This window comes from Camelina sativa, chromosome 13 (assembly GCF_030686135.1).
Source record: "Camelina sativa cultivar CO46 ecotype springtype chromosome 13, ASM3068613v1".
NCBI lineage: Eukaryota > Viridiplantae > Streptophyta > Magnoliopsida > Brassicales > Brassicaceae > Camelina > Camelina sativa.
This window is the reverse complement of record NC_141892.1, coordinates 20,138,319-20,160,640: the sequence shown is the minus strand read 5'-3', so window position 1 is coordinate 20,160,640 and position 22,322 is coordinate 20,138,319. Positions and strand designations below refer to the sequence as shown.

The 22,322-nt window shown below is 31.8% G+C and overlaps 2 protein-coding genes across 2 annotated transcripts; one reads left to right on the top strand and one right to left on the bottom strand.

Annotated features, from left to right (window-relative positions):
* Positions 1-25: 25 nt before the first annotated feature.
* On the bottom strand, positions 26-2,432 carry LOC104736967 (ras-related protein RABG3a). The gene is made up of 7 exons (XM_019234397.2): positions 2,105-2,432; positions 1,949-1,975; positions 1,763-1,862; positions 1,534-1,680; positions 957-1,037; positions 722-867; positions 26-324 (listed from the first exon to the last, which is right to left on the bottom strand). The coding sequence occupies exons 1-7, from the start codon at positions 2,155-2,157 to the stop codon at positions 258-260; spliced, it is 621 nt and encodes a 206-aa protein (XP_019089942.2). The 5' UTR covers positions 2,158-2,432; the 3' UTR covers positions 26-257.
* Positions 2,433-17,955: 15,523 nt separating this feature from the next.
* On the top strand, positions 17,956-19,014 carry LOC104738317 (uncharacterized). The gene has a single exon (XM_010458510.2). The coding sequence runs from the start codon at positions 17,956-17,958 to the stop codon at positions 19,012-19,014; it is 1,059 nt and encodes a 352-aa protein (XP_010456812.2).
* Positions 19,015-22,322: the final 3,308 nt, after the last annotated feature.

The window sequence follows — 22,322 nt, the reverse complement described above, 5'->3', positions numbered from 1 at the left end:
AGTAAGCCAGTAAGCCACAAATGAGTGACACCAAACTTAAATAGAGTGGCATATAAGAGCAATAATGGTTCTTCTTCCAAAGATAACAGTTTTTTATCCAGCAAAATCGATAGATCATACAGAGACTCCTCCAATCAATTAATATATGATGGAATGGCAAAAAAAATTGCTACTATCGTTCTGCAACTCAAGAGTCCACCAACCTTCAACGAATGCATAAAAAAAAACGAATGTAAATGAATCCTCAGATCTGCGGTTCAGCAAGCACAACCACCGCTTTTTGGCTCGTTTTCAGTCACTGTATCTGGTATGCCTTGGAAGTATCTGCAAGTAACCCAAAACATGGCATACAAATGACAAATTGTATCAACTATTCTCGGGTTAAAGAATTCAGAAGTAGACAAATGACCAAAAACGATGTGATGAATGCCTCTGTCTTTATCAATAATCACCAAACTTTAGACGCAGTAAGAAATTTCTCGGGTTTCTAGTTTCTACACTATCTGTCCTCTACATTTAAAAGTCATCTTCAGATTCATATTGAGATCTACACTATTCAGACTATCGGGTTAAAGAATTAGACAATCCCAACAAATCAACAATGGTGGAACCTGGTACCTAAGATCTTTATGTTCTATATTTCAGTAGTATCTTAATGCAGCCAAGATTTCATGGTTTCAATGTTCTCATATAATAGAGCTAAACCAAAGAGAATACTTACATATCTTGTTCATGTTCGTTCGCAAGGGCGGTTTTGGCAATGGTTAAGAATGCCTCATCAACATTGAAGTCCTCTTTTGCTGATGTCTCGAAATAGGGTATGTTACCATTTGAAGCACACCAGTCAGCTGCTTTCTTCACAGAGACCTGTAAGTAAAGAGGAATAAAACTAGACTGAGTAAAAGACTCAAAAGACTTCGAGCACTATGGAAGATATATCTTGATCTTCCTCTTACCACTCTACTGCTCCCTCCATCAACGTCAACCTTGTTTCCAAGCACTATAAACGGAAATGTCTTTGGATCCGACGGACTTGCCTGTGCCAGGGAATTAATACAACTTAGCATAGTATGATTTGCTTAAAGATAATGAAAGTGAAAGTGCAGAAAATCAAATTGAACAAGTCACTGGGATTATAGATTAATGAATTCTAAAACTGTTATCAATACAAAATCAAGTTAGTAATATACAATAATTGGCTTAACTAGTAAACCAAGGACTATCAATCAGATGTAAAAAATGTTATTATTTATCAATTCTCTAATGAGACAACAATATTTCAGAGGTGGTCCTGAGAACCAAAAGAGATATGAAAATAACCAAAAACTCTTCAAACCACATCATCAAAATAGGAGTTTGACTCTTAGTTTGTTAAGCTACACGTTTAACCAAAATCTGAAGATTGTGACTCTGAAATAGTCAAAGCTAATGATTCCTATTAATACAAAACTATCTCATTCTTATGTTCCATGTATTTATCTAGGCCAGAGCCAACCTCAATTGTACCAAAGCAAAGTGTGCCAGAAAAGAAACCTGTTTAAGAAACTCCTCATGCCAAGTTTCAAGATTGTCAAAAGACTTCAACACATTAACATCATAAACCAAAGCACAACAATCTGCTCCTCTGTAAAAAGCAGCACCAAGACTCTGGAATCTTTCTTGTCCAGCAGTATCCCAAATCTAAAAAAAAAAACACAAAAACAAAGTGTGAAATCTTGAAGAAAAAGGTATATTAGGTAAAAAAAAAAAAAAAAGGACAAACCTGTAAAGTAACAAGCTTTTCCCCAATCTGAAGCTCCTTGGTTACAAAATCAGCACCAATCGTTGCTTTATACTGCAAACTAAACTTCTTATGCACATATCTAAAAAAATTCACCCAATTAAGGAGACACATCTCAAAATCATAAAAACAAACGAATCTAGAAATCAATTCAATTTGAAAGGATACTGATTCATCAAGGAGGTCTTCCCAACCCTAGAAATAAAAAAAAAAAAAAAAAAAAAAAAAAAAAAAAAAAAAAAATCAGAACATCGAACAAATCGAAGATCAAAAATGAGAAATTACGCATAAAGAATTATTAAAGACATCGGAATAAATACGTACCCACTGTCTCCGAGGACAATGACCTTAAGCAAAGTACGTCTTCTCGTCGCCATTGTAATCTTAAGAAACAGAGGTAACGAATCTGTGGATCTCGGAGCGAAGGAAAAGGAATTCGTGAACAGTGGTGTGTGTGAGAGGATTCGTTTTGTAGGGATCTCAGTTTCTTACTTTCTTTTTAATCGATTTGAAAATAATCCGAAGATTGGAACAAAAGGGTAATTAGTAAAGGGGCGCCAATTAGATAGATAGAGAGAGAGATCGATCCCTTTCGTTTTTTTTTTTCTTTTCCCTGAGAATGATGAATTCTGATTATTTTACTTTTATTTTCTATAGTAAAAAAACAAATAAACAATAAATAAAATAAAATCATTACGAAAAATTAATTTTCTTTTATTACTTAATTCCCTTTCTGCTTAATCTATCTTATTATATAAAGTTAGTTTTCAAAATTAGCAGAATGATGATACGTGTCAAGTATACTAATGAGATGTTTGACATATATTAAAAAAATATTATTTTTTATCTACATAAAATTTAGAGAATTTTATACAATCTGTACTAAACTTTCTGAGTTATGCCACTTTCAATATTTCCTTCTCTCGCCTGTCACACACACTGCAAGAATACCTTTATACCCTCAACCAATCTATCTCTAAAACTAAGAATTTTGATTAAATTGTTTTTTTTAATTTCTAGGACATAAAGCAACAACTCTCTCTCTTCTCATAACTCTCATTTTTTCTCTTTCTAGCAATTTTTCATCTTCTCCTTTTTCAATATTAAACTCCCATCTGAATCTCCCACTTCTCTCAGCTCTCCTACATGCAATGATGGATTTCATCATGCAGTCAATTTTACTACGGTTGAATCCTCTGTCTGTCGTGGCCGGCGAACATCTGAGACGAGTTCCAGAGTGGAGACCTCCGTTTGATCCGCTTGCCTCCTCTGTAGCAGGAAAAACTGCTATATCTAATTCCAGAGTTCTTATACCTAACAATAGGCAAGCAAAATCGTAGGTCTGCAGATTCGGTGGACCAGATCTAGCCGGCCAGGTTTTTGTCCATCCCTATTATGTATTTTGTTCTCTTGAGTGGATTATATATGTTTGGTCATGTGTTATGTGTTCATTGATAACAATAAAACTTGTCCACACTGCAGGATTGTGATCCGATGTCCGGTGGACCAGATTTAGTCGACAAGAATTTTTGTCCACCACTATCATATTTTTCCACACTACAGGATCCAGTGACCGGTTGACCAGATCCAGCCTACCAGGTTTTTGTCCACCACAATCATGTACTTCTTTCTCTTGAGTTGGATCATATCTGTTTGGTCATGTGTTTTGTGTCCATTGCTAACAAAAAACGTGTCCACACTGCAGGTCTACAAATTCAGTGGACCACATCCAGCAGCCAAGGTTTAGTCCACCACTATTATGTCATTTGTCTCTTGAGTGGACCATAGTCTAAGGTTTAGTCTAACGATTTTGTGTCCACTGCTTACAACAACAAAAATGTGTCCACACTACTACAATTAGTGTATTGAAAGAGAAATGTGTTTCAGATGACATTAATAAAAGGACAACAACAAAGGCGAAATTAAGTATTAATATATGGAATATAAATACAGGGCATCAAATTGTAGACCACAAATTTATACGAGAAAGAGAATTATGTCCTGTAAAAAAAAAAAAAAAAAAGAATTATGTCCAGTTAATGTTGTCCACCGTATAAACTGTCAGATCTCATATCAAACAATTAATCGTTAGCTTTTTTCTTAAAGGGGTAAATTTGTCTTTTTATTTATGCCACAAAGATGAAAAATGGCAGTTCTCATAAGAAAATTTTAAAACTGGCATTTCTAACAACTTTTGTTTTTAAAATGGTATTTCTGGCCAAATTTCCTAAACTTTACATGTTTATATCTAAAAAGAAATTTCCTAAATCAAAAAGAAAAATTAACAAAACTAATATATTTTTCCTTGTACGCTGATTATATTATATGTGTTTTCTCAATTAGATTTTGACATGTACAAACAAAAAATAATTCGTTAAACATGTATATTATTATTAATCAATAAATAGGGAATAACAAATCTAAAAACAATAACATAACTTATGTGAAAAGAATTATTATTTTTGAAACGTAGGCTTTGAGTGGAGAGTGGAACAAACCCGGTTAAGCCGTCAGATGAAATGCTTCGTAATTAACAAGTCATTCACGTGTGTAAGTAAAAAAAGTGGTTCTTCCATTTTTTAAAATATTTTGAACCACTACAGTATATGCATGAGACTTTTATGAAGAAACATGCATGATAAGCCTTATACAATAAAATCACTATTTTTTTGCTGTCTTCTGCTATGTTTCGCCCACTATTTCATTTTTTCTATTTTATTAATAACTTTTAAACAATTTTAGTGGGATGTACGCAATTCAACACATACACTGTTGTGTATTATCAACATACATCTCAATACATACGCTGTTATTATCAACACACATTTCAAAACACACACACTTCATCAAACACACTTCATTGTGTCAATATAATACGAAAACTAAAATCTCAACAAACTTTATACCCATACCTAAAATCATATCCTCTCTTTTGAAAACTTTGCTCTCTCTCTACATTTTCTCTTGTTGAAAACTTTGCTTTCTCTCTACATTTTCTTTGGTTGAAAACTTTGCTCTTTTTATATTTTCTTTTAATTGAAAATTCTGATCTTCTCATTTAATCTTTCAATTAAAGGTACGATACATTTTGTTTATAGCATATATTTACGTATCATGAATATTTTATTATAATCTCATAGATATAAATTAACTTAAAAAAAGAGAAACTATAATCATATAGATATTTATAGTTATAATTCAAAATATTTGTATAATATAATTAGAAATTTTCATCAAAACTTTTAAATTCACAAGTTTAATATAAAAATTTTCATTAGTTCTTAATTGAAAGTATATGGAAAATATATTTTAGTAATATTCATTAAAAGTGTTTATATTCATGATTTTAATTTATGAATTTATTATGATTTTTTATGATATAGATGTAATGTAAACTTTCAATGAAATGCGTAAAAAAGTTTTATGTATATATGTTATCATTTATAAAGTACAAAATTTAATAAATTTCATATTCTCTATTTTTGTACCAATTATAAGAAATTATGATAATTGTTTTTAGTAATATCAATAACTATAATAATATTAAAAATGTTCATAGATTATAGTGGTTATAATCATACATGTTACATAATACATTGACGCTTATTATTACTTTTATTTTAATATGTATTATATTATGTAAAATATTTTATTTGCAATTTTTTTTACAATATAAATATTTGATCTGCATTATTTGATCCGCTTTCACCATTCAAACATACATTTTGAACCGCTATATCCACACTTGTTCCGCTTGATCCGCTTTTGTTCCGCTTGATCTGCTTGATCCGCTTTCTCCATTCGGAGCCGTAATAGGACAGTTAATTAAAAAATTAACATTATATCTACATAAATTTACATGTTTCTATTGAAAGCTTTGATCTTTGATTTTTTCTAATATAATTTTGCCGATCTATTGTGGGTCTTTGATTCGTGCAGGTTCTTCAATGGAAGCTATCATATGCAATGAAATGAAATCAAAGAAAAAGCCCGCTGAATTAATCGAGGATGGAGACATTGATGGAGGTTCCAAAAGTGATTCTAAAGTTAGTAGCGTTATAAATTTCGACGATTAGTCGATGGATGATGTTTCTGGTCAAAATCAAGAGTTTTATTTTTGGATAATGTCAATGATTCCGGTACTGAAACAAAAGCTATTTGATCGAGTAATTGAGAAGCAATTTTGAAATCTGGGAAGATAGAACAGTAAACAGTTTTAAAATTGGTTTCAAACCGGATTTATGTGGTTTTTTTATTGGATTTGGTTCGTAAATTGTTTAAACCCAGGTATATAGAGAAATATATGAGAAATTTTGATTCAGGTAGAAATAAGTTAAGAACTTACGATTCAAGAATATTTGAGACGAGGTCATAGTTCTAAGTAGTTTTTGTATAATGTGATACTTCGAGTAAACATGTAATTGATCCTTTAATGTGATTATGACATATGTCATGTTTTAGATTGTTTATAAAATTTTTATTTTGTATATCTGAATGATCTAAAACTTATATATACAATCATGATTATAATTTTTCAAATTTTTATTTATGTTATATTTATTTTCTTTCAATTTCTCAAAAAAAAAACTTTTATTAGGTTGGTCATAAAATCATTGTACTCGAATAGATAATTTTCACCAGTAATTATAAGAACTATAATTATGACAACCTAATAAAAGATGAGGTTAAAAGGACATATTTTTGGAGTAAAAATTATAGTTTTATGACAACCTAATAAAAGTTTTGGAGTAAAAATTATAGTTATATGCCATAATATAATGATCAAACAAAATATCTTTGGAGTAAAAAAAATCATGGTTAAAAAAAATATGTCACAAAACAATTTTAGTAATTATAAGAACTATAAATATGCCAAAATGAAAGTAAAGCAACATAAAATTTGTTTAATTTGTTTAAAAGACATTTTATAGGTGGTGTTAAAGAGCACACTTTAACAATAAAATAATTTTGGGTGTAAGAGCATATTTTTAATGATATAACATACAGTAAAATTGTACGTGGTTATTAATCATATGTTGCTTTGATGAATTCTTTGCATGTAAAATATTTTGTAATAAGTTGTGAAATGTTCTTGAAATTTGACAAAAATAATATTTGTAATGATGAGTATTTCGAAAAAGTTTTGGTGGGATATAATTCAGCTTTAGATTATTGTAATAATTGTTATAATATATTTAAAAATATAAAAATATAAATAAGTGTACGAAGGTAAATAGAAATATAATTTTTTCTCTAACTAAAATTATTTATATATTTACTTCAGGGAAATAAAATTTCTTTTTATATTTTAAAAAATAATTTTAGGGTTTAAGATTTATTTTCTTCAACAATTTTAAAACCTGCGCATCGTGCGGGTCCTTATCTAGTACTAAATAAAAGTTGGAGCTATAGGCTACTTAAGGCGTCCACTTAGTATTTTAAACAACTAATAGAGATTCGACGTGTCACTGATTAATGTTTTTAAATTATGTAAAATTTCTATATTAAAATTCTTATAAATAATTGTCTGTATAACATCCTACGGCTAGAAATTTTGTAAACAATGACTGAAAACCATTATAAATAAGACTAATATGATTCCAACTACGAATGAGCAGGAAGCTTGATTTATCAGGCGTTCAAATTTCGATAGTTTAAAATATTGTAATTAACAAAAATTTTAAAAGTTCAAAAATATTATAAATATTTAAACTTTATAGAATGTTTAAAAATATTATAAATACCCCCATGGAAAGCTTAAAATATTATAAATATTTAAACTGTATCAAAAGTTTAAGTATCATTAATATTTTACTCTAAAAATTTTAAAATGTTATAAATATTTAAACTACATCTAAATTTTAAAATGTCATAATATTTAAACTCTATAAAAAACAAAAAACGTAAGTATTATTAAATATTGAATTATTGATTTTTTAATATCTTGAAAATATCTTATTTATCTCTTTCCGTGTTTTACATCTCTTATGAGCTGTAAAACATGTTTTTTGTATGACTTGATAGGTGATTTGATATTGTTTTAGTTAAATTTTTATTTTTGGGTTAAAGAAAGAAGGATCACATTGCGAGACCTTGATTTGATGTTGTTTGAGTTAATTTTTAAGGTATAAAGAAAAATGATCGACGACAAACACATTTTATTAGCTATACATGTGTTCATATTACTTGCAACTAATTTACAATTTTGTATTTTCTTTACAACTTCAGCTACTTTCGTGTATTCTGCTCTTTGGTTTTTTATCCACTGGAAACAGAGTGGCACATCCTTATCATCATCATCCTTTGACTGATCTCTATCACCAAACTTCATGCCAAGCTTCTTCACAGAAGACATTGCCCAAAACTGAAGTGCAATGTTGTAACCGCATAAAAAATACTGGCACTTTGGCTTTGACATGTTTGTTCGATTAAGAGACATAATATTATACTTCAGAGCCTCATAAGATGTTTTTCCCCAAGGTAACCAACATAGTTCCTTAAAATTTTTAGCTCTCATCAATTCTTCGGTTGTGTAACACCCGCGACCAAAACTCTGCATTTTGGGGGTGGGTGTCGATCGACACCAGTTATTTCTAGTTCGACCATTTCGATTTAATTGTCGATTTTGGTCGGTTTGGTTTAGGGAAAACCATATAACCAAGTATTAAAAGGGAAAAATTGACCTAGGTCGTGTTTTTGTTGTTTGTCGCCGTTGAATAGAGAGGAAAAAGAGAGAGAGCTTTGTTCTTGAGTTTTGAGAGAGATTGGTGAGTTTCCTTGGTGATTTTTGAGAGATCTAGAGCTAGGAGGGTGCTAGAGGCTTGCTGGGAGTGTGGGATTCGTCTTTGTTGGTCAGAAACTTCGAACAAAGAGGTGAGTGCATGACCATGGCTGATCTAAGCCTGTGAATCCTTGTTCTTGTTTGTTTGTTGATGTTTTGTGTGTTTTTCTTGCTGTGATTGGTTGCTACAGGTTCCCATGGACGTATATGGCTTGGGTTTTGAGTATTGGGCAATTTGATGGCGATTGGAAGCGAGATGCGACTCTCGGCTTTGTGTGGTTCGTGGTTGCAGAGGTAGTGTTGATCGACACCAATTGGTTTCGGTCGACACCAGTGAAGCGGCATTGATCGACATTGTCGGGTAGTGTCAATCGACACCATGAGCCAGTGTCGGTCGACACTTGGCTGGTGTCGGTCGACACCTCCCTTCCAGCGAGATGATGTTTGTTTTACTGGTTTGTATATTTTGTTTGTTAATTGTTTGGAACATTGGTATCACAGTTGCTTGTGTGTATAGCCCAGTAGATGGGAGAATTGTCTCACTGAGTTTTTATCAAATACTCATGCATCTCAATTTGTGTTTGTGGTGCATGTAAAGGCAAAGTGTGATCGTGGAATCAAGGTAATGAAGAGGAGGATGTTCTAGGGACTCGATTGGTTGTTGTCTAGCATTGCTAAGTTGCTAGAGTTGGGTCAATAGTAACATTGCTAGGTTGCTGGTTCTGTGTTTCCTATTATTTGGTATTTGGATATTGTTTATGTTATTATTGGATATTTATTGGATATTGGTATTTGTTTATTTTCCGTTGTTGGTTGTGATTGTGGTTATGTGACTAGTGGGTATGGGACCACTAGTTATAGTTTACTTATTATTATTATTACTATTACAATTATTTATTATTAAAAAAATAAAACGGGTCCGGTTGTTTCAGGTTGAAATTTTGTTTGATGGATTTCTAGAAACAAAAATCACCTCACAAATAATCAATGCACCAAGTAGTAGCTTTTCATCATCCACTTTTTTGCGAGCTTGCATTGTGGCAACAAGTTCAGAGAGTTTCTTTGGTGTCTTCATCCACCAAGCGTCCTCATTTGAACTCTTCTAAGGTTGATCCTCACAACATTTCAGACCAGTTATCTTCAGTTATGATCCTTCTCAGCAGAAGATAATGCACAATGTTTTTCGAGAAGATGAATTTTTTACGCTCTCTAAACTCAATACACGGACCCATGAATGATTTTTTAATCTTTGAAATTTCTTTTCCCAATGTTGTCTTCACATCCTGCAGATATTTAAAACCGTAGAAACGGTTTGAGTGACTATATATAGGAATTAAACATATAAAGTTGGTATCAATTTAATGTTTCACGCGAATATAACATATTTCCTAAGATCGTGCAAATGGTCAAATCAAATAATATATAATCATTTTTTATATGGACATTATCTTGGTGATTGCATATCTTTGCGGTTATAATATATTAATTAATAGATATTATTTTGATTTGAGTGATTATATATAGGAATTAAACGTATAAAGTTGGTATCAATTTAAATGGATGGTTTATTTTTTTTAACTGGTTGCTTTTAGTGCCTGGCTTGAACAATCGATCTGGCAACACCAATTTCTCTGCAGTAATCATCTTTAAACTATAATAAAAAAATATGGTTATCAACTAAGCTTATACACAAAAAAAACACAATTTCAGAAATCCCAAATCACAAAGCAAAAATGAATAAGATATCAAAAGTTAAAAACGATGTCAGAAGTGAAACGTTTTTTCCCCTTATTAAAATGAGCTTATATCAACATGTTCAAAGGTTAGTGATGCTTAGTACCTTTGACAATGTAAAATATGTTAGACGTGCTTCATAAGCCTGAATTTCTCCACTGCCTTCCTTTGTCAATGCAAAGTTCCCAATGATTCTCTGCTGATCAGGTACGATCATTCTCTGGAAATATATAAAATTATGAGTGATAAGCACACACGATTGTGATAAAATTCATAGCAAGAAAATTAATCATTTTTTTTTAAGTTTCAGATTTGAAATATTTTTTAAGTTTTGTAAATTATGTTTCATTATTAAGATTGAAAGGATTTCAAATATGGACATTATCTTGGTGATTGCATATCTTTACTGTTATAATATATTAATAGATATTATTATGATTTGAGTGATTATATATAGGAATTAAACATATAAATTTGGTATCAATTTAAATATCAAATTTAAATTTTCACGCAAATATAACATATTTCTTTAAATCGTGCAAATGGTCAAATCAAATAATATATAATCATTTTATATATGGTTATTATTTTGGTGATTGCATATCTTTCCGGTTATAGTATATTAATTAATAGACATCATTACGATTTGTGTGACTATATATAGGAATTAAACGTATAAAGTTGGTATCAATTTAAATGGACGATTTTTTTTTAACTGGTTGCTTTCAGTGTCTGGCTTGAACAATCGATCTGGCAACACCAATTTCTCTGCAGTAATCATCTTTAAACTGCAAAAAAAATGTGGTTATCAACTAAAATTCAACACAAAAAAAAACACAATTTTGGAAATCTCAAATCACAAAGCAAAAATGAGTCTGATATCGAAAGTTAAAAACAATGTGAGAAGTGAAACATTTTTTCCCCTTATTAAAATGGGCTTATATCAATTGGTTCAAAGGTTAGTTCTCTTGCTTTAGATGAAACCAAGTCAAACGCAGTGGATCTTGGATTTGTTTAATTTTTGGCTACTCACCATAAGGGAGAAGTGAAACTTTTTGAAAATGGTAGAAGAAAAGAAGTGTGAAATGTTAGTGATGCTTAGTACCTTTGACAATGCAAAATATGTTAGATGTGCTTTGTAAGCATAAATTTCCCCACTGCTTTCGTCAATGCAAAATTCTCAATGATTCTCCGCTGACTAGGTACGATCATTCTCTGGAAATATATAAAATTATGAGTGATAAGCATACAAGATTGTGATAAAATTCATAGCAAGAAAATTAATCAACTTTTTAAAGTTTCATATTTGGAATACTTTTTAAGTTTCGTAAATTATGTTTCATTATTAAGATTGAAAAGATTTCAAATATGGACATTATCTTGGTGATTGCATATCTTTGCTGTTATAGTATATTAATTAATAGATATTATTATGATTTGAGTGATTATGTATAGAAATTAAACGTATAAAGTTGGTATCAATTTAAATATCAAATTTAATGTTTCACGCGAATATAACATATTTCCTTAGATCGTGCAAATGGTCAAATCAAATAATATATAATCATTTTTTATATGGACATTATCTTGGTGATTGCATATATTTGCTGTTCTAAAATATTAATTAATAAATATCATTATGATTTGAGTGATTATATATAGGAATTAAACTTATAAAGTTCGTATCAATTTAAATGGACGGGTTATTTTTTTTAACTGGTTGCTTTCAGTGCCTGGCTTGAACAATCGATCTGGCAGCGCCAATTTCTCTGTAGTACTCATCTTTAAACTGCAATTTCAAAAAAATTTGGTTATCAACTAAGTTTAAACACAAAAAACATAATTTTGGAAATCTCAAATCACAATGCAAAAATGAGTCAGATATCAAAAGTTAAAAACAATGACAGAAGTGAAACATTTTTCCCCTTATTAAAATGGGCTTATATCAACTAGTTCAAAGGTTAGTTCTCTTGCTTTAGATGAATACTTGTTTAGATCACACCATACCATACGTAGTGGATCTTGGATGTGTTTAATTTTTTGGCTACTCACCACAAGGGAGAAGTGAAACTTTTTGAAAATGGTAGAAGAACAGAAGTGTGGTATGTTAGTGATGCTTAGTACCTTTGACAATGCAAAATAAGTTAGACGTGCTTTGTAAGCATGACTTTCCTCACTGCTTTCGTCAATGAAAATTCTCAATGATTCTCTGCTGATCAGGTACGATCATTCTCTGGAAATATATAAAATTATGAGTGATAAGCAAACACGATTGTGATAAGATTCATAGCAAGAAAATTAATGGGAATTTTGTTGAATCTACCACATTCCATATAAAACTTTTCTAAAATGCCACATTTGAGGGTATTATGGTTATTTCAATTAATGCTTATGGTATTATAGAAAAGAGTTTTGGAATGTGGTATTTGATAAACTACAGTAATACAAATGTGGTAGAACTCTTAAAATTCTCAAAATTAATCAACTTTTTTAAGTTTCAGATTTGGAATACTTTTTAAGTTTCATAAATTATGTTTCATTATTAAGATTGAAAGGATTTCAAATATGGACATTATCTTTGTGATTGCATATCTTTCTGTTATAGTATATTAATTAATAGATATTATTATGATTTGAGTGATTATATATAGAAATGAAACGTATAAAGTAGGTTTCAATTTAAATATCAAATTTAATGTTTCACGCGAATATAACATATTTCCTTAGATCGTGCAAATGGTCAAATCAAATAATATATAATCATTTTTTATATGGGCATTATCTTGGTGATTGCATATCTTTGCTGTTATAAAATATTAACTAATAGATATCATTACGATTTGAGTGACTATATATAGGAATTAAACGTATAAAGTTGGTATCAATTAAAATGGACGGTTTATTTTTTCTAACTAGTTGCTTTCAGTGTCTGGCTTGAATAATCGATCTAGCAACGCCAATTTCTCTATAGTACTACTCTTTAAACTACAATTAAAAAAAATGTGGTTATCAACTAAGATTAAACACACAAAAAAAACACAATTTTGGAAATCCCAAATCACAAAGCAAAATAAGTCAGATATCAAAACATAAAAACAATGTCAGAAGTGAAACGTTTTTTCCCCTTATTCAAATGGGCTTATATCAATTGGTTCAAAGGTTAGTTCTCTTGCTTTAGCTGAATACTTGTTTAGATCAAACCAAGCCAAAAGCAGTGGATCTTGGATGTGTTTAATTTTTTGGCTAGTCACCATAAGGGTGAAGTGAAACTTTTTGAAAATGGTAGAAGAACGGAAGTGTGATATGTTAGTGATGCTTAGTACCTTTGACAATGCAAAATATTTTAGACGTGCTTTGTAAGCCTGAAATTCCCCACCGCATTCGTCAATGCAAAAGGAGAAGGGGGAGAACTGACAAGCTTGAGTCCATCGAAGACTCGAAGTAGAAGAAGAAGAAGTTTTTGAATCGAGGACTCGACGAAGAAGAAGCTTGGTTTTGTTCATTTTTATTGGTTCAATCCGGTTTACACATTTAAATAAAAAAATCGGTTTAATTTGGTATTTCAAATCAATTTAACTATGTTTGGTTTGATTTTAGTCAACTCATTAACCATTTTACCCCAATCCATTTCAACCCAATCCATTAAATCCATAAACTATTTTGATCCATTAACCCATTAAAACTCAAATTATCAACTCAATAAATTTTTGGCTTGGTTTGGTTTGAGTTGATCCATAATTTTGGATCCATTATGACACCTAGGGAATTTTGTTAGAAGTGCCATTTTCAGAATTAAAGTTGTGAGAAATGTCACTTTCATTCTTTCCTTCTCAATTATGCCATTTGCTGTTTTTATGGCATATGATCAAAATACTATAATACCCTTTAAAATCATGAAGGAAATTTTTTTTTTAAAAAAAATCATTAAATTTTGGGCAAGCATTTTGAGACTAACAAAAATAGTGATGATGTGACTGTTTCTTTTATAATTATCATTGTTTATACACATCTAGATATAAAAGAGATTGAAATTGGTGGATTTCTCCAGGTCAGTAATATGGTTGTCCTTGGAGAATTCATCAATTTTAAGTCTGCGAGATAGACAACAAACATGTTAGTTTGATGGACTTAATATTTTTTAAAAATAAATTGGTCCATCAGGAACTTAACAGACAACATGGTTGGATAGACAAAAAAAGTAAGTGGTCTATAAATGAAAATCTAGTGGACAATACAAAGATAAAACTGGTCCATAGAGGCATACATTCAATGTGTAGTAACATTGTTGTCTTCCGAGAATCCACCAATGTCAATATGAACGTCTTTAGACTTGTGAGATAGACAACATACATGTTAGTGTGATAGACTTAATGTTCTAAAAGAAAAAAATTGGTCCACTAGGAAGGACATAATAGTGTGATGGACTCAAGGGATGAAGGACATAATAGTGGTGGACAAAAACCTTGGCTGATGAATGTGGTCCACTGGATTTGCAAACCTACAATGTGGACACGTTTTTTGTTAGCAATGGACACAAAACGCATGACCAAACAGATAAGGTCCAACACTAAAACTCAAGAGAACAAAGGACATGATAGTGGTGGACAAAAACCTGGTAGACTGGATCTGGTCCACCGGACACCGGATCCTGCTGTGTGGACAAATTTAATATTGGTGGACAAAAACATGGTCGGATGGATCTGGTCCACCAGACACGGGATCTGCAGACATGTAGTGTGGACAAGTTTTATTGTTATCAATAGACATAAAACACATGGCCAAACAGATAAAGTCCACTCAAGAGAACGCAATACATAATAGGGATGGACAAAAACCTGGCCGGCTAGATCTGGTCCACCAGATCTGGCGATCTGCAGACCTACGATTTTGCTTGTATATTGTCGAGTATAAGAACTCTGGAACCGGACCTAGCGGTTTTCCCTACTACGGAGGACGGAGGATTTCAGAACTCGTCTCAGATGTTTCGCCGGCCACGACGGACAAAGGCGGATCAGTCGGAGGATTCGACCGTAGTAGAATTGACTGCATGACTGCAAGAGACTCAAAGAAGTGAAAGATTCATATGGCAGTTTAATATTGAAGAAGAAGAAGATGAAAAATCGATGGAAAGAGAAAAAATCGAGAGTCGTGAAGAGAGAGAGCTTTGTTCTTTTATGTCTGAGAAAAAAACAATTAATAATATTGAATAAAAAAGATAAAGGGTATAATGATTATTTGATAATAGTTGTGGCAGGCGGAAAAGAGTGAAGAGAAAGTGGCATTGGTGATAATGTTTGTCACTGTATATGGCAGATCTGATAATATTCTCTAATATATATATATACCTCTAGCTAATACTAAGCTTCAATTTAGGTAAGGGAAAAATGCCAAAAAAAACCCGAAGTTATTTTTATTTGGACGTTTAATACCCAATTGTTTTGGATTGGAATAAAAATACACCAAATAATAAAAACGTGCCATTTAAAATCCAAAATAATGACCATTGTTATTTTCATACCTAAAATTTTTCAACAAAATCAAAATTCCAATTTTACCCCAGTTATCTCATTAATTATTAATTTTTAATATAAAAGTTTTTGGTTTTCTATTAACCATATTAAACCGGGATTAAACCGGAGGTTAATCCCAATTACTACTTATTTCTCTCTTCTTCCTCCTCCTCTCTCTAATCGTCATCGCTTCTCCGCTTACTCACCTTCGATCACCTTCAAATCAAATCTTCAAGAGAACAAAAAGAAAATTTACTTTACTTTTTCATTGTGATTAACCCTAAATCAATACCTAAATCGAAAAAACTGGAGAAATCATCTCTGCAACTGAGAATTATCAGCTCAATCCAAAGCAAGAACACAAACTTGTTTCCTTTAAATCGAAACCTCTCATCTCCTGCCAGTGTTAATAATAATAATAGCTCTGTTCCGGTGAGTACAAATTAAGCTTTAATCAAGCGGCGAGCTACTTGCTAACTTGATTTTTGTTTATTTATAACACAACAAAATGTACAATTCATTCAGTGCAAGACGAGTAAAGATCCAATATTATTAATAGTCATTTTGTTGGTTTCGTGCTGTAACCATACGTACGATAACATATCCACATTTCCCAGCCACCTTACACGGCACCGTATGTGGCTTCCCGATCTTGTTACCCCAGTAACCTCTTCAGATCGGAATCACAGACAATTTGCCAGAATAATCGCGCCTCTGATCGCCGTCGCGACTTCCTTGGAGCATTTCACTCCTACCCCGACGTGAACGTTACTATGGCTCTGTTCGTATGAGGAGTTGGATGCAGATACAAATTATTGTTTGTTTAGTGATACTTAAGAAATAAACCAGATGAGATATCTGGATCCATTTTAAAAACTCATCCAAAAATTTTTCAATATCTGTATGAGATATTTTTGAGAGTTTGGCTACAGTTATCTTATCCTGAAATTGTAAATGACGATAATACCCCTAATTTTAATTCTCAAAATTACGAACCCTAAATCTCCTAAACTCAATTGTAGAAACTCTCTGTTTCGTTCTCCAACCACAAAAGCTCGAATCCATTGAAGCTCGCAGCTCTGGTTTCATTATCCACCATAGAAGAAGCTCGCAACTCTGGTTCCGATTCTCCAAGCTCACAGAACTCGTAAGATATAGCTCTTGTTCACATCAGTTTTGCTATCTTTGATTTTTTCTGATTCTCTGATTTTGCTCTTGGGTGTTTATGAAACGATGAGATTTAGCTTTTGTTCTTATGAGATGTGTTATCTCTGATTTTTTCCATTTGGGTGTTTATGAAACGATGAATTTAGCTTGTGTTCTTAAGAGATTTAGCTGTGTTCTTAAGAGATTTGATATATATGAAACGATGAGGTTTAGCTTTTGTTCTTAAGAGATGTGTTATCTCTGATTTTTTCCATTTGGGTGTTTATGAAACGATGAATTTAGCTTGTGTTCTTAAGAGATTTAGCTGTGTTCTTAAGAGATTTGTTATCTATGAAACGATGAGGTTTGTGACTTTACTTATTTCAATTGCAGATTGTGCAATCAAAGAGTAAACAATGACATCTGTACCAGGCAGTGATGTAAGTATCCTCTTCTACTTCTTTGCTACTTATGTTTGTGATTTGTGATCCGATTTATGTGTCTTCAGTTGTAGTTAGTATGGTATTTGTGATTGGTTTATGTGTTTTAGCCTTTGCCTTATGTTTCTTGTGATTAGTTTCTGATTTGTGACTGATTTGTGATTGCTTTATGTGTTTATACTCTACTATATTTAGCCTTTGCCTTATGTGTCTTGTGATTGGTTTAGAATCTAATATGGAGTGATGAACAAAGCCGGTTTTATCTTGAACTTTGACTTGAAGAGAGTTTAAAAGGCAATATTAGAAACCACATAGTGAATGAAGCTGGGAAACAAACGATTACATCCAAGTTCTATAATGCATTTGGTGAGAAGCATACTTGGATAAAATTTAGGAGCAAGTTTAATACTTGTAAGAAACAATACACAACTTTCAGGAAATTGACTCATAATAGAACTAGAATGAGCTATTATCCCAATGGGTCCATAGACATGAGTGATGATTGGTGGGATGAGCGTTGTAAAGGACAGATCGAGGTGGAGGTTGGCGTCGGTGCAACAATTTATGTATGAGTCTGAGAAACAATGTTTTGATATCCTCCGTATGAATCAAGGTACGTTTCTGAGTTTATGTCAGGTGCTATCACAGAAATATAAACTTGAAGAATCATGCCATGTCTATCTTGAAGAGAGTGTAGCAATGTTTATTGAAATGATGGCACAAGATGTAACAGTCCGGGTCTTAGCTGAACGATATCAGCATTCTTTGGATACAATAAAAAGAAAGTTAGATGATGGTTTAGGGGTTCTTTTGAAGCTTGCAGCAGATATAGTGAAGCCATCCAGAGGTGAGTTTGCAAAGCCTAGTCCTAAACTAGTAAAAGATGGTAGGTATTGGCCTTTTTTTGAAAAATGCATTGTTGCTTTGGATGGAACTCATATATCTGTACGTCCTCCATCTAATAGTGCGGAAGCATATAAAGGTAGAAAATCAGAACCAACAATAAATGTTCTAGCGATATGTAACTTCAGCATGAGATTTATATTTGCTTATGTTGGAGTTCCTGGTAGAGCACATGACACCAAGGTGTTAACACATTGTGTTACTCATGAACCTTCCTTCCCTCATCCACCAAATGGCAAGTACTATCTAGTAGACTCAGGTTACCCAACTAGAACCGGTTATCTAGGGCCTCATCGTAAAGCTAGGTATCATCTTGATCTGTTTGCAAGGGGAGGACCACCTACTAGCATTAGAGAGCTTTTTAACCGTAGACACTCTAGTTTGCGTTCTATAATAGAGAGAACATTTGGTGTTTGGAAAGCTAAGTGGAGGATTTTAAATAGGAAACATCCTAAGTATGAGCTGAAAAAGTGGATAAAGATTGTGACAGCAACTATGGCACTTCACAACTTTATTCGAGACTCACACTATGAAGACCGTGATTTTGCTTATTGGGAGGTGGTAGATGATTATGAGAATCATGGTGACCAAGCTGTAGAAAATGAAGAAGAAGGTAACATTGAACATACTCCATACATTCCAACTGGTGATAGAACAATGGAGACTCTTCGTGATGTTCTAACTGAAAAGATAGGAAGAGGACGTCAACTTCCCTATTAGTATCACAGCTTACACTTCGTGATGTTATAACAGGTTCACAAAAGTCTATGGCACTACACTTCTGATGGGAACTTGTTTGGTTTTGATGAGAACTTTTGGATCTCATGGCTTATGATGAGTTCTGATTGTTGCAGGGGAACTTGGATCTCTTGTCTCAAGGAGGAAGAGTAGAGGCAAGAGACTATCTAGGAGGTGTCCGTAAACCGTGATTGATCGTTGTGTGGTATCCCATAACTTAAATGTTTTCATTATTCAGGTCTTTGGTATGTAATCGTTTCTAGCCAAAAAGGATCCTAGTTAATCCTTCAAAGTTATGATTGTTTTGAAGTATAAGATTACCAAAATTTTGATTGTAATAAGGTTTTGTTGGATCCTATTTTAAGAGTTATAAGTTAAAGAAGTTAAAAGTTATTTTTTTTTGTGTTATTTTAGAAATGAAATACATGCTTAATGTGTTTTGTGTTATTTAAATATATTAAGTGATGTTAATTGATAAAATTTTAGAAATGTTATATCAAAATATTTTTAAATTATATAAGTTAAAGAAATAAGAATGTATTTATAAATTATAAAAGATGAATTCATTTTTAAATGTTTTAATTTTTTTTATATAATCCATAACCAAAATCACTAACATCTTCAACACAAAATAAAGGACTTTTTGGTCATTTTCATTTTTTGTATCTAGATACATATACTAAATAACCAAATAAACATACATGTATCTAGATACAATTTCTGGATGAATGAACCAAAAAACACAAACGAACAGTATCTTGATGCTGCATCAAGATACTCCGTCCAGATACAAAATCCAGATTTTGCGTCTACATCACAAAACAAACATGACCTATCTCCGACGACGACGAAGGCCTTGAATCTCGTTCTCTGACCGGCTCTGGTTTACTTCTGAACTGGCATGATTTCATCACTTCGTCTTTCAATGAAGGACCGATGAGTAAACAATTGTTTTGGATTGGATTAACTCCTGGTTTAATTCCGGTTTAATATGGTTAATAGAAAACCAAAAACTTTTATATTAAAAATTAATAATTAATTAGATAAACTGGGTAAAATTGGAATTTTGATTTTATTGAAAAATCGTGGGTATGAAAATAATAATGTTCATTATTCTGGATTTTAAATGGCATGTTTTTATTATTTGATGTAATTTTATTCCAATTCAAAATAATTGGATATTAAATGTCCAAATAAAAATAACTTCAGGTTTTTTGACATTTTCTCGTAAGTAAAAGAGTAAAAGACTATTAACAATGTAAAATGGGATATCTGGGTATAGGAGAGCCCAAATTTTCGACAATATTAAAATTGAAAATGCTTATGCACGAGCCATACAAAGATAATGTCTCTCCAAAACTCACCAATAAAAAATCTCCACCTCTAGAAAGATAAAATATCCAAACTCTATATATATGTTTAGCAACAGCCTACGATCAAAGTCTCATGAACCTTTTAGTAATATATTGATGAAAGCAATCCAAATATGGAAATGTAAGTGAATCCATATATAAACCATGGCTTAGTCGAATAGTGGAATCGAATGTCTTCCGTGTTGCAAAGCCATGCACTCTCGGTATTTTCTAGCAAGTTCACTATTATTTTCTGATATGATATATATATATATATATATATATATATATATATATTTTGGGAATAAACAAAAACAACCATACAAAATGTTATTAAATTATAACATTTATAGTGATTTTTATCAGTGTCACCGTAGTGCCATCAATTAAAATTCAAAAATGTACTTGTGGACGTTGTAGATTAAAAGAAAAAAAAAAAACACACAACTTACCATGAACAATTCAACAATTTAATACGTGACGATGAGTTGATATGACTAAGTTCACGATCATCGATGTTAACATGAGACATTCCACTGAGTATTGACTATTGAGTCTATTGACAGGTAAAAGGTCATTTCATACCAGGACACCATTCAAAAGTGCGAATTGGTGTTTGTACAAATTAAGAGTGTCAATTTAGACATGTACCCTAATACATTTCAAATCTCATATTTGTACTCACAAAATTGAGCCAATTGCACAGTACACATTAACGAATTTAAGTCAACCGTTAGAGATGCTGACTCAGAATCCACATGTTTACTGACGTGCCATCGAAAATGCAAAACGACGTTGTTTTGTTATGTTTTCTTCCCAAAAAAATATCAAAAATCCACATTCGATGGTTCAAACTCAAGACCTCACATGTGTTTACCATAAGACGTAACCAGTTGATCCCACAACAATTCTCGATAGTAATCTACAAATTTATTGATATAAACCTAAGATGGCATCCATCGAAATCGAAAAAAATTGTGAGAAATCCACACTCTCGTGGGTCGAACCCGCGTGATTAGATATAAGTAGCATAGGACGTAACCAATTGATCCCACAACAACGCTCGATAATATCATATAAATTTATCTTTATAATATCTTCTCCAGATTGCAGCTCTATCCTAATTGATATTTCAATTAAAAACTGTCTTTTGTTACTTTATTATTATTATTATTTTATCAGGTCTAGTAGTATTACTATTAATTAATCGATAAATAAATAAGTGGAACTATTTTAACTTAATATCTTAGGAACATAATTTTGCATAATATAGTCATTAAATATATTTTCAAATAAAAATAAAATGATTGGGACTCTTTTTTTTTAGACATTAAATTGATTACTACTATGAATAAGACTAGTGAAAGTATAAGAACAGTTACGAATTTAATTAAAAAGAAGGTCTGAATTGAATGCGATGGCACTTTGTAAACAAAATCCTTATTAAGTACTCAACAATATTCAGAGAAGAGCAATACTCGATAATATCATATATATTTGTAGATAACTATCGAGAATTGTTGTGGGATTAACTGGTTACGTCCTATGCTAATTATATCTAAGCATGCGGGTTTGACCCACGGGAGTGTTGATTTCCCACAATTTTTTTTCGATTTTGATGGATGCCATCTTAGGTTTATATCAATAAATTTGTAGATTACTATCGAGAATTGTTGTGGGATCAACTAGTTATGTCCTATGCTAATTATATCTAAGCACGTGGGTTCGACCCATGAGAGTGTGGATTTCTTACAATTTTTTTCGATTTCAATGGATGCCACCTTAAGTTTATGTGAATAAATTTGTAGGATACTATTGAGAATTGTTGTGGGATCAATTGGTTATGTCATATGCTAAACACATGTGAGGTCTTGAGTTTGAACCACCGGATGTGGATTTTTGATATTTTTTTGGTAAGAAAACATAACAAAACGACGT